Raw genomic sequence first — 14,374 nt, forward strand, 5'->3', positions numbered from 1 at the left:
TGTTCATAATTATTGTAACAGTGAATGCAAGTATGACACATTTTCATAATTTAAAAATGGTTAATTGCATCAAAACATGAAACCAATTGCACTTGTTTAAACTGTGTGATTAACTGTAGATTAAACAGAAGGATAATTAAGCCTTCTACATACATTTTTCACAGTGTTTCCCAGTGAATCCATCTTTGCAATGACATTGTTGCCATGACCAATAATCAACACAGGTGCCACCGTGTTGGCAAGGGCTTATGGCACAAGCTCCTTCTAATCTAGGGCATCTAAAACAAATCAAAAGAGTAGTCACTGGAATACGTACTCTAAGCAAACAAAATAAGCCTGTTGGATAGAGTCACATGTGTTTAAGTGACACCACACCTTTCTCCCCAACCCACAAGAATGAATTATTTAAAGCCTCTTGTAAAGTAGTAAAAAGTAACAGTGTCAATGCTCAGCACCGAAGAAATATGATACATCTAAACAGTTCCCAGTTTTCAGAGCCAAGTTGTAACAGAATTAAAAAAAGACAGAAGACTTCAGAGGAAATGAGGAGGAAAACATAAATGCTTATATTCCTACACATTAAATATTAAGTGGTATAATTTGCAAAAAATATCCATATACATATATATCAGCATTTGTGTATGTCTTAAAAAACAACATACTTCTAAAAAAACTACTCTCCTCAAACCTATACAATATCTTTATGGCAGTCTTGTATTTGGGTCACACAATAAAAACAATGAAAATTATCGCATTTCATTCCAGGACTTCGAGTTGTACTCTGGTCTTTCCCTTAACCTGCTTTCGGTGTCATTCTTTGCTTATACATATTCTTGGTCTAACAATGCCATACAAAAAAGCTCTGCAATATTCCTACTGTATATATAAGCTGAAACAGGAATGGGGAAAGGAACTACTGTGTAATATGCTTTAATTGATACTGGTATTGTTAGATATAAATGAGTAATGTAGTCTTTGCCTAAGACTGTTAAAAGTAGTTGAGATGTTTTTAGAACTGGTACTGCACAAGACTGAAGAAAGAGGAACAGCTAAAATTTTAAGCAGATGAATACAATGTTTATAATCATTTAAAGAGTCTGAAGACACATCAATATTTTCTTAGATAATAACTTTTTAAAAAAGGAAGGTAGAATAGTTTTATTATGAATTTGCCAAGCAATTCTCCAAGGAAAACCTGGAGCCATCGTTCACTATTAAACTGTTTTGCTTTTCCTGTACTAAAGGAAAACTGATTGGCAGGCAGAAGCCATGGATGGTGGAAGATATAAAATTCAAAGATACTTTTTACTTTCACTGATATGTCCCAAGATGCTATTTTCTAGGAGAATGTTATTGAAGTTAACATCTTCAGCTACAGAAGTTCAGGAAGTCTCATGCCATAAGAAATAACAATAAGTTTGGAAAGGGAAAAGGGAAAAGATGAACTGGCAACTGTAGGCTTGCAAACCATATAGTTTCTATAATTATAATTTCAAACAGTAAGATGGCAAAAAACAACTGATTCAGTTAATCAATCATTTCCAAAACGGTGCTCACAAAGGACATGGTGTGGGTGAAATCCAGAGATATTTGACAGAGAAAGTAGAAAACAGACATTTGGGATAAACAGAAGAAAGGGAAGATTAGGAAACCATACCAATATAGTCAAATCCCAGTGGAATTTACATGGAATTTTTAAAAAAGAGTTACTTTATTTGAGACTGCCGGGCAACAAAAGTAACAAATAGTAATATAAATGCACTGTTGCCTCTTTGCGGAATATTGGTATTTTGTTTCTGTACATTTTGATTTCTGTATAATCTTATTTCCAAATTCAGATTCTTCCTTCATCTTTTACATTTGATAGTATATTACATATTAATATTAATAAACATTTGCATTAACATTTTACTCTCATGTTACTTTCCTTTATTATATATATTATCTGATACTGTATATAGCTGACATACCGATCTAAGATTCCTTGAGCCGCCAAAGCCTGGCTAGGTTCCAGAGGACGGCCATTGACTGCAAACTCCATTATACAACCCACAAAATCATGACTTTCCACTTGTCCTCTCCTTTGAAGTATTGGCTCTAGAGATCTGATGCCACCAACAGTTACTCGATTTGGTTGTACATCAAGAGTCCTAGAAGAGAAGCAGAAGAATTGATGCATTAATATCAGCACATAAATTGGTGTTAATAGAATAACTTTCATATCTTCTAAGATATTTAATTTCTACAGTTCAATTTCCATAGTTTCATTTTTACAATCACAGAATTATTGCATACAGTGACAAATCAGCACTAATTAAAACCACCTCTGAAACAATAATTATAATGGGACTAAACTTCAAGTTTTTGTTCAATTTTCACTCAAGCAAATCTCCTTTAACTTGATGGAAAGTTTTTCTTGAGTCAGTAATGAATAAATATTTGACTTAGGGTTCATATTTAATTGTAAGTAGGAGCCACTATTATATGAGGCAATCAACTGCTTTGTTAGTGGGAAGCCATAGCCAGAGGGCAAAATTAAAAGTGAGCCAGATTAATGGTGAGAAAACTGTAATAATATTAAGAATACTTAGCATTAATACAGCACTTTTTATTTTAAATTTGTATTTAAAATGTTAACTAATTAATCCTCACAACACTCCTTTAAAATGAGATACATACAAGCCATTTCTTCCCTGCCCCACACTAAGAGTGAAAACTGCAAATAACAACAAAGATATTTGGATATTATTCCAAATACATGGAAAAAATTGAGAATAGTTACTTAGGCTCAGCATGTAGCAATCATCTGGGAGATACTGTGTTCATAAAAAGTAAAAAGTAAAGTTAAACAGCATCAGAGTGACATTTAGGAGCTTAACTGCTTGATTATGAATTTGGGTATGTATTCCTATATTTATTCAGCTAAATAGGGGGGAGGGCTGTAAAATAAAATGCATAGGAGGCTTAGCTAAGGAAAATTTCTATCACTAGCCACTGCAGAATTTCAAATATTCTAAGATAATCGGGTTAGAAAAGGACAGAGTAGTAGGTTGCTGAACTAAACTTAAAACATTTTTTAAAAATGGTGGTATGAATTCCTGTTCCCAGTGAAGTCAAAGAGAGCATTGCTTCTGACTTCAGTGGTGTCAGGATTTCACCGTATAAGCCTAATTGTGTGACAGCTCTATATGCACATCTTGGCTGGACTGTAACAGAAGTTCCACACATAGAGTGATGGCTAAATGGAATTAAAACAAGGTCATTTTTGTTATATAATGAGAGAGATTTATCCTGGGACAAAACTATATTCTAATCATCCTACTTCTGAAATACTGTGAAACTCATCCTGCCCAACAGGAACATCTCCAATCCCGCAGGCTAGAAACATAAAAACCTGATGGATATTGGTGCAGAATGAGAATTGCTGACTTCACTGTTCCCAAAAGGCACATTTTAGTTTGCTTAGATTATGACCAAATTCTGTTTATTATCCAGTCGGAAGATATCTGATTCGTGAGTACAAGGTTTTTAATTCTTGAATGTCATCATCAGTATGTAGCTTTTGATTAGCTAAAGTTTTCTTTTGTGTTTTAAAGCATCAGTGATTCTGACAGTCTGATATTCTGATTTGATAATTAATTTGGGCTAGATTGTGAATTTTGACAATGGTGAATGAAGAGAAATAAGCACCCTCATTATACCACTTTTCAGGCTGCCCAGGTATGTCTGCTACTTTTCCCCAGATATGGGGATCTGGCAATTGTGGCTCCACTCTTTCTCCTCCTACACGGCATCAGCCAGTACAACTGGGCTGGACCACAGTAGGAGCAGGGGTGCAGTGTTTTATTTTGCTGGGCTATAGGCCATCTGAAAATTACTATATCCTGGATCGAGAAGGAGGAAGGGGGAGAATTCTGCCTCAGAAAGAAGAATCACTCCTCAGTCCAATCATGCTGGAGTACAGTTTATTCAAACACGCCTTATAGTGGGGTATGCCTAAAGGCACAAGCCCCCATTCCAGTTGCTAGCCTGACAGAGAAATTATTAAATTCACCTTCTCATAAAGAATTAATTTTTACTTCTTCGTTTTACAACAAAGGACAAATTGAAATATTCTTTACCAGTCCGCGGAAACAGCCATATTACTAACAGTACAATAGCCTGGTTCCTGATCCTCGGAACAGGAGTCCACTGTCAAGGATGCTGCCTGAAAAGGAACACAAAAATGTACTTAATATTATAAGGACTGACTATCCAATCCGATTTTCACCACTTTTTAATATTATTAAATATAAAAAAATCCAAGCATTTAGTTAGTCACGTTGTACCAGATTTTCTTCCCTTGTACATTCACAAACCCGTACACACCTATTCCTACACCTCACAGATGCCATCAAGTATTACAAAACTCATATGGCTACAGCACTCGCCACTGCATATAGAAAACCTAAAACGGGTATTGCCATAGGATTTAAACTACTGAAAGGGTATGCAGAAGTATGAAAGCAGACATAGGTGTTTGCACCTTCAACATGCAGGCCTGTATGTTTTGCATGCACACGTGTATTCATTAAGCATCTATAAAGTACTTTGTGATTTTTAGATAGAAGGCATCATTATGTTTAGGGGCGGCAGGTTTGCATAATTTTTGGTGGTGCCCAGAATGGGTCTATTCCGCCCCTCTCCCCTCCCCTCGGTAAGCCCATATATATTTTATTAAATAATGTAAAAATGGAAAGTCAGAAGCAGCACTCGCCCGCTTCAATATATTATATTTAATATTCAATATATATTGAAATATACATATTTCACCTTTTTTTATATTTGCAGCCTTTTTTCTTAGGTTATCCACACAAACACCATAGTAGCATAAGCATGGAACGAACCCATTGTGGATTCCATTGTGCATCAAATATATTATATTATATTTTGTTGTACCTATTGTGACGAAGTGGGAATGTTCTTAATGTTTTCTCTGATGGACACATGACCAGAAGTAAAGTCCCCTCTCTAAAAACTTTTCCACCATCCTCCTACCAATAGCAATTAATTTGGCCCCCACCAAACCCCCCTCATGCAACTATCTTGCAATTGCATTAACCCACTGTGTGTGACATTAACTCAGGGGCGGAGAGGCTGGGGGAAGTGTTCCCTCTAAGACTTTCTCCCATGAGCAGAATGAATTTTGTGTTGTGCACGAGTACTGAGTTCATGTGGCTTGTTTGGATGTGCCACTGTGGCACCCAAGTTATTAATAAATATCTTATAAACCTCTACCCTTTCCCTCTGCTGCTATGTCTCCTCCTCTTGCTCCATCAGTTCCCCTGGTGCCTGCTGCCCCCCAACACCTCACCCTCCTCTGCTGTCCTGATTCGGACTCCTGCCCTTCTCACTGCCCTCAGACCTCCTGAGACCTGCCCCCCTCCACCAGCCCTTCTCTCCCCCCGGTGTCCACTCCTCCAGTAGCCCCACTCTGGTCATGTGAGCCACCCCTCCTCATCCCCTCTCCTAACACCTCCCTCTGCACACTTTCCCTGCCTCTCTCCTCTGGCGCTGGTCCCTCCCCTGCAGGTGTCTGCCCTTCTGCTTCACCCCCAGAATCCCCTGGCACCTGCACCTTCCCTTTCCTCTGCATGCTCCTGGTGCCCCCCTTCCCTCACTACCCCTGCCCCCTTTGCCCTCTTTTCCCCTGATGCCCACCCCCTCACCCACTAACTGTCCCCCGTTTGTCTCATGCCCCTGTGCCCTCACACATGACTTGCTCCATCCCCGCTTTCCTCATGCCCATCCCTTCTTTCAAGCCTTCTCCCAGCACCTCCCCCTCCCCATTTAGCCCCCAGTGCCCTTACCCTCTCCTCTCCCAGCATCACCCTGTCCCCCCCTCCCACTGACACCTCCCCTCCTGCCCTTTTCCTCAGTCTCCACTTGGCCACCTGGCTATGGTTTCCAGATGGTTGAAACAAAAATATCAACCCCCCCTCCCACCAAAAAAAAAAAAAAACACTGGGAAAAAATTCTGTTGAAGGAAAAAAAAGGAAAGGGGGGGGGGAGAGACCAATGTTGTTGAGCACAAAAAAAAAAAAAAAAAAAAAAAACAGGGAACAGGGGAGAAGTTGAGCACTAAGACCCAGGGGAAGCATTGCTTCCCCTAGGTCTTTTGGCCAGCAGCCATTTTGTGCCAGCTGGGGTTGGGGAGCTGGGAGTGTTGGGGGCTGGAGGAGGTTCGGGGAGGGGGGAGGCCAGGCGCTGAGTGTTTGTAGGGTTGCCAAGTGCCCGACATTTTTGCCTCCTGGCCAGGGAAAAAATCAGAGGATACCGGACATCTCAGGTGTCCAGTATTCTCTGAATTTTTTTACTGGACAGGAAGCGAAAATACCAGACTGTCCGGGTAAATACTGGACACCTGGGAACTACACCTGGCATTTGTCTCTCCTCCATCCTGTCCCTTGGTACCTTCCCCCTTCTTCTCCTGACCTGCTCCCTTCCCCTCAGCACAAGCCCCTTCCTCTCCCACCCCTTCCCCTTATTTTCCCCCCACCCTACCCTACCCTACCTTTTTCCTTCCAGTTTGCAGCGCTGGAGTCTGTGATCAGGCCCCAGCTGCTTCTGGGGCTCCAGACCACTTGCTGGGCCTGGAGATGGGTCGTGCAGTTTTAAAGTTCCGGGCCGTGACATCACGCCACGCCCGGGCATCTCCACCCTCAGCTGTTGCACGGCATTTCAGCATGCCCGCGCATGCGCTCTGGGGCCGGGGGGGGGGGGAAGGGGCCCACTCCAGGCAGGGCTGATGGAGAGACCAAGCTTCAAATATTGGTGGAGCAGGGCCCCTGGCTCTAAATATTCCTGGAGCATGGGCACCACGAGCTCATATAACTCGCCGCCTATGATTATGTTACTAATATGGTAAACTTGGGTATGACTTCATAAGAGAAGACTGCATTCTGAAACTTCTGTTTTAATAAAAAATACCCCCAAGAGTAATAAAAGGGTTAGTTTTGAGGCAGACGTTTCAGAATGCAATCTTCTCTTATGAAGTCATACCCAAGTTTACCATATAAGTAACATAATGATGCAATATTTTCAGACAGTCTGAGACTTACATTATCTAGCTATTTTCATGCTTCATTTGTTGTAAATCACTTTGTATATCAGTGACCTATGAATTGGATGTATGGGAAGCCACCTTATCACTGATAAAAGATCATTACAATGTGCTATTTTAATGTAGCTATCAATGAAGTGGTCTGTCAACTGTACTCTGGACATTCTTCCTCTGAGCCACCTCAGAAAGGTCTTGTTCCATTAGCTTTCTTAGGTGAATCAATAAAACAGGTGCAATCAGCAACTCTGTGAGATACTCCATGGATCATTGTGGAAGCAATGATATCTGGAGAAGATCCAGCAGAGCCAACTTCTGCACAGACAATGAAGTCACCTAGATCAATCGGTTTTAGTAACTCCAGTGTTAAATAAGATATGGTGTTATATTTATAAGATCTTCACTTACAATCTCATCTAATGTCCATTAAATGAGCCAAATGAATCCCACTATGTTATTCTTGTGTACTATATTGACATTTTTTCCTAAAATTAAGTTCTCATAACTAACATTAATATGTGGCTAAAAATCTTACAAAATCTCCCATTCCATTTCCAAATACACACCACAAACTGAAACATCATACTGTAATCATGGTTCTCAAATTTCAATCTCTTCCTATAGTGAGTCCAAATAATGTATTTCTTTCCTCTATTTTATTTTTAAAATGGAAGCTTATCTTGCATTTCTTTCCATATGTAATGAACAACCTATCCCTCTTGAGAAGCATAAGCCAGAAGAGCATTAAGTGTAAATGAAACAGTTCATAGAGCACATAAAATTAGTTGGCTAGTTTATATGGTATCACATTTATACATATTTTAAGTGCACATTAACTACAAAACTGAAAGGTCAAATTTTGTATTTTCCAAGCTAATACATGTAATTACCACTAATTTACAATGGTAAACATTCTGAAGAAGGATGAGCTACCAGTCCATTTGAAGGGCTGGATCTTTAGGACCATATTTTGCTTGGACCAGAGTTCAGACGATTTATTTTCTAACATTAGTCAAATGCTCCTTGTTGTTACTTTAGCAATACTCTACAGTTACTTCTTCAAGTTATGAAAGTTTCTATCCTGTCACTCTGTAATATCTCAAAACTGACAACTTAATGATTTTACCAGTTTCCGATGAAATCCCATAGCTCTATAGGAAATGACAGATTTGAAATCCTGTAGGGAGGTTATTTTATACATTTTTGACATGTGGGAGATATTTTTTCCTACAGCAGAAATACTTAAGACAAAAGTGATTCTTTTCACATCTTGTGTTTGTAAACAGCTGACATGGTTAAGAAAGATTTAAAGACATAAAATAAGTACCAAAATCAAGCCTTTTTGAGACTTGCTTTCAATTTTAAGCATTTACAAAGGTAATTCTCTAAAAAATATATACTTTTCATATATAGTAGAGATCATTTTATAGACCTAATTATAGTTTTTTTGTTCTTTCTTGCTTGTTTATTATACATTTAAACTTATATATCCATAGTTAGGCACACATATCTTTATTTAAGCATGTATGGACTGAGTCAATTTAGTTGATATAATTCATACCATACTTGGATAAATAAATCAACACCTAGGTGTCTGGTTCAGAATTCATATTTGAAAATTGAGACCCTAATGCATTAAATATCTAAAATTAATATGTGCCAAGACAACATAGTATTCACTTATGTAATTATCCTTCAGAAACACATAGAAGATAACATCTCTACAAACACAAATAAAAGAAAAAAATAGGGACAAATTATCCACCGTAGCAGAAAGACATGCATGAAAGTGAAAAAATTGAATCAGCAACTCTGAGTTGAAAATAAACATGAAGAGCCACAGGCTCCGATTCCTCTCAGAGAAAAGATCTGATGGCAGAGCCTTTCCATTGTGCAGAATCATAGATGCATAGATGTTCTTTGGATATGTGTATTCTTGGACACCCCTCCCTGCTAATTTTGAGGTACATCACTCCGGGTATGTCTACACTACCACCCTAGTTCAAACTAGGGTGGTAATGTAGGCAACCGGAGTTGCAAATGAAGCCCGGGATTTGAATTTCACCGTCATTTTTAAATGACGCCATTTTTAAATGTTCGCTAGTGCGGACTCCGTGCCGTGCAGCTACATGCGGCACGGACAAGGTAGTACAGACTAGGCTTCCTAGTCCAAACTACCGTTACTCCTCGTACCGTTACTCCTCGGTAGTCTGAACTACCTAGTCCTACCTAGCGGACATTTAAAAATGGCGGCGTCCGGTGAGATGCAAATGAAGCCCGGGAAATTCAAATCCCAGACTTCATTTGCAACTCCGGTTGCCTACATTACCACCCTAGTTCGAATTAGGGTGGTAGTGTAGACATACCCTCCTATAGTAGCAGTATGACTGGCTCAGTGGTTGAACTACTATTGGCCCCACTGAGTCTATGCTGTGTCTTTTTAGTAAGGCTCACTGAGAATGGGAACACTCTTTAATGATACAGTAGTGCTGTAATCAGGAAGCATTGATGTTTGCAACATCTAACTATAGGAAAACTGTGAGATTTAGAAAGGGCCATGCTGTGTTGAACAGCTGTTCCCTCATCCCCCTACTGCCTGACATGCAAAACAAAACTTAGCACCCCAACCATCTATTGTCCTCATGGACTGACTTTAATTTCAGGCCTGGAGGGAACACTGCTTAGGAGATTACTGTAAAGAGAGGAGGACAGAGAAAAAAATCCATTGGGAAAAAAAACCCAGTGTAGAAAAGTACAGAGCACCATATATAAGACAACCATGTAACAGCATAGATTTTGGGGCAGTTCTTCTCTTCCTGATTCATTGCATAGGCTTTCCTTCCATTGAAAAATGTTTGTTTTAAAAATCATGAATGGCTTGGAAAAAAATCATCTGTTTAATCTACAAAAGAAAAAGATTGGAAGCAGGCAAGTTTCGTAACATCCATAAAAATGTAAGAAGCTAATAGAATCCCAAGATTCCAGAAAATTGGCACATTTGTACTGTAACTATATAATCATGTAGCACCTACTTTCACACTCTTAGGGCATATCTATACAGCAGGGCTAAACTCGAAATAAGCTACACAACTTCAGCTATGTTAACTGTGTAGCTTTAGTCAAAATAGATTATTTGGACTATTGGCACTGTCTACACAGCAGTTATTTCAAAACAGAGCACTCTTCCCCCGACTTCCCTTACTCCTCAAACTGTGAGGTTTACAGGAGTCAGAGTAAGAAGCCCATTATATTGAATTTATTTCAAAACAATGGGCTTGCTGTGTAGACGCACACTGCATTATTTTGGAATCACTGACGTTATTCTGAAATGATGCTGCTGTGTACACATAGCCTTAAGGTCTACTCTAGTATCATTAGATCTACTTAGATTTACTAATAATCTTCCTATATCACTTGATAATTAGTCTTCACTAATACTCTTCCCCATTGTCTGAAGCAGTTAATTAATCTTCCCAATGTCTTCAGTAGTTAATCTTCTGGATAGCTCTTTAGCTCATTAAGTATTCTTGTTCCCATTTTTTTCACATTTAGATTGTTCTTTTTTAATTATGAGCAAGCCATTATAATTCTTCTTGCAATTTGGACAAGATACAAATTAGAATATTTTTCAAAAGCTGGAGGTAAAACTAATGAATACTACTTTACCAGGTTTTCTGCTGATTTGTGCTTACATGAAAGCCAAAGTGACTTGGAACTGAATGAACTTCTACTTAATTCTCAGTGCAGCATTTCTTACCATTCCAGCCCTCCGGGCAATAACAGTGTGAAACTGGCCATCAGACACTTCCTTCGTTGTGGTAAGTTTATATGTGCCACTGCCAAGATTGTAGGAGAATCTCAGTCTTTCTTCTGTTATTTCCAGAGCCAGGAATTCTGCCCGTTCTCCAGTCTGGTTGTCATAGTTATACAGCAGTAAAGCATTACTTTTGATGGTTGCAAACTTTATATAAATATAATTGTTGTTCGGATCCATACTGGGAAACTCCATATAGGACAACTCTTCAAATCCATAACTATTCAATTCACAATGATTTCCAAAGACACCTATAAATGGAAAAATATGTCTATTATTGAATTGTTTTTATCCCATTTAATCAAAGGCCATGACATAAAGCAGGTAGTTCAGTGCTTTTAGATGTGTTTATAACATGAAGTTTCTTAAAAATCTTCTTAAAAAGTCACAAATCAATAGTGTTGTTAAAATACATACAGTTCAAAACTAAAAATTAAATTATAGACAACTCGAAAAAAGAAATGTATACTTTTGTTAACATCTAGAGGTGTTTTGAAAAGACTTTTGCAGTTAGATTGTGGCAAATATAGATGTCAATGGACATACTTTATTTTAGTTCAGATATGGGGACAGATTTGTTACTGAACATTTACATCTAGATTTTCGCTTCCCATTTTGTTTCCCATTTCACTTGTATAACCTGAGAGTAATTTATAGCTAACTAATTGATACAGCTTCATTCTTCTCCTCTCCCCCGCACTCCCTCCAATGCTGTGTTTGTATTTATTTGTGCTTGTTCTTTTTCCATTTAGTTTTTAAACTGGCTTTTATTGTTACTGCAATGCTGAGCCAAAGAATTTTCCCCACAAATATTTGTGGACTTGTGTCAAATAATGTGAAGAGAAATTCAAGCCAAGGTGGAATGCATCTTATTAAACTTTGATTATTTCATTTCTTCTTGAATTTGGCTATACATTATCTATTAGTCCTTAGAGTTCAAGTCCATAATAAACTTAAAATATACTAAGCCTTGTCCAGGAGGATGTGCTTATTTTTAATTTGTTACAACCTAGTTTCTCAGTATAATCATAGAATAATAGAACTGGAAGGGACCTCAAGAGGTCATCGAGTTCAGTCTCCTCCCCTCACGGCAGGACCAAACACTGTCTAGATCATCCCTGACAGGTGTCTGTCTAACCTGCTCTTAAATATCTCCAGTGATGGAGATTTTGCAATGCCTTTGTTTAACCACCCTGACAGGAAGTTTTTCCCAATGTCCAATCTAAACCTCCCTTGCTGAAATTTAAGCCCATTGCTTCTTGTCCTATTCTCAGAACCCAAGGAAAACAATTTTTCTCCCTCCTCCTTAAAACACCCTTTCAGATACCTGATAACTGCTATCATGTCTACTCCCAGTCTTCTCTTTGCTAAACTAAAGAAGCCCAGTTCTTTCAGTCTTACCTCATAGGTCATGCTTTCTAGACCTTTAATCATTCTTGTTCCTCTTCTCTGGACCTTGTCCAGTCTTTCCACATCGTTCTTGAAATGTGGTGCCCAGAACAGGACACAATACTCCAGTTGAGGTTTAATCTGAATTTTATTTAATTTTGTTTTATTTAATGTGAATATGTATGTGCCCTCCATCCCTTTCTTTCCAACTGTCACTGAACTGTGTAATTACATTTTTTGTTTCTCTTAATCTCTGAAAGTTAGATACATTTATAATGAAATCTGATTATAGATATAGAAAATGAGTCTCTCTGAGAAAAATGATATAAAATAGGATAAACATTACAAAGTCCAAAACCCATGATAGTTCACACACCAAAACAGTGAAAATATTTGTTCTGAGAAACATTTTTCTAAGATAGGGTTACTCTTTTTGGCTGCCTTTTAAAATATTTTTTTTTGGGGGGGGGTCAGCTTTTCTTTTTCTGTATACTGTAATTTGTTTTATTTAACATCATTCTTTTCAGCATGAACAAAAACAATTCACAATGGCTCTGAGCTCAGACCTAAGTCTTGCGTGACTGTACCAAGATCCCTGAAGTTAGCCTTTATGTTTTGTATCATTAGTGAGTGCTCAATTCCTAGTAGACATTAATAATAATTAACTTCAAATGATTATTAAAATATTGATAGGAGTATATGAAAGAAGTTACCTTTTTCTGTAACTGGTGTTCTTCAAGATGTGTTGCTCATATCCATTCTATAGTAAGCATATATGCTCGTCATGTGTGCTGGTGCTGGAAAATTTTCCCTCAGCAGTAAGCAGTATCCACAGGGGACCAGCGTTGACACCCTCTGAAGTGGCACTGCCAGCTTCCCCCGGGTCAGTTCCTTCTTGCCAGAAAGTCAAGATTCAGTGCAGAAGGAGAGCGAATCATAGAATGGACAGGAGCAACACATCTTGAAGAATAACAATAGTGGGAAAAGGTAACTGTCTCTCTTCTTCAAGTGCTTGTGTAATCCACACACCTATTGTGGTTCACCTAAGTGTAATGGCACTTAGACCACTTACAGCAAGAGCTCAAGCTGTAAAAGCACCGACACTAAGCTTCACTTGCTCATGTCCATTCCATATTATGCCCGCATTGCTATCTGGATTCGCAAGCAATGTCTGGGGTTCACTGGGCTTCACTGCTCAACACGAGCAGGGATCCAGCTTCCTGACAGGGTGTTGAGCTGCCCACCATAAATCTTCCCTCTCCCAAGCCCTGTCTTTTCCTTTTTGGAGAGCAGCAGATCAACCCCTTACAGTCTGTCTTGGCTTCTTAGTCAGAGCCATAGATGGAAATTAGAGCTGGCTCGCAGACAGCATCAGTGGGGCACTCCGCACCAATGCTGCCGTGCTAGATGCTGAGTCAGACCTTTGCTTCAGTGCTGGAGTGAGTGCTGCCTCCATCAGGAACCTGTTATCATGCTCCTTTTTAATTCTGGGCTTGATGGACTTGCAGATACACTTGTCGCTCATGTGCCTTACACTCAAGCAGCTAAGATAACTGGGTGGGGGATCCATGGAATTCACTTATGGGCTCAAAGCCTGGGGACCTGAGCATGCCCCATTTCCCAGATGAGTCCCGTTCAGGACTAATTAAAACTCTAAACTACTGCAAGGGTAACTAGCTAAACTTTTAACTGTACATAACTAATCTACAAGATCACAAGGATGGAGAACAAACACTACCTGAAGCAGCAGATGTTCCATGCACCCTAACTGGTGGCAAGAAAAGAATGAGGGTAGGGAAAACTGATGATGCCACTTATATTGCACCATGTCAGTGGCACTCAAGAAGGCACCAGAGCCAGTTCCCTATAGATGCTGCTGAGGGAAAATCTTCTGGCACTGATACAAGTGAGGAGCACACATACCTAATATGGAATGAACATAAGCAAGGGCTCGAAGAATTTTTGGTTTTATTCTTAGAATTTATGTCTAGGAACAAAGCAAACAATAAACAGAATGCACCAAGATTACTGTGGATTGATAATATGTTTCAATCTTTCCACGGCTTTTCTAA

The 14,374-nt window shown here is 39.0% G+C and overlaps 1 protein-coding gene across 1 annotated transcript in view; it reads right to left on the reverse strand.

Moving 5' to 3' along the window:
- Nucleotides 1-14,374, reverse strand: part of FAT4 (FAT atypical cadherin 4) — a 242,442-nt gene that overhangs the window by 20,979 nt on the left and 207,089 nt on the right. The window contains exons 11-14 of the mRNA XM_075929867.2: nt 10,857-11,164; nt 4,122-4,207; nt 1,971-2,150; nt 154-278 (exon numbers count right to left, since the gene is read on the reverse strand). Coding sequence (XP_075785982.2) covers nt 154-278; nt 1,971-2,150; nt 4,122-4,207; nt 10,857-11,164 — 699 coding nt within the window. The remainder of the gene's footprint in view (nt 1-153; nt 279-1,970; nt 2,151-4,121; nt 4,208-10,856; nt 11,165-14,374) is intronic.

The sequence above is a fragment of the Pelodiscus sinensis genome, chromosome 4 (genome assembly GCF_052426305.1).
Source record: "Pelodiscus sinensis isolate ZL-2025 chromosome 4, ASM5242630v1, whole genome shotgun sequence".
In the NCBI taxonomy this organism is placed as follows: Eukaryota; Metazoa; Chordata; order Testudines; family Trionychidae; genus Pelodiscus; species Pelodiscus sinensis.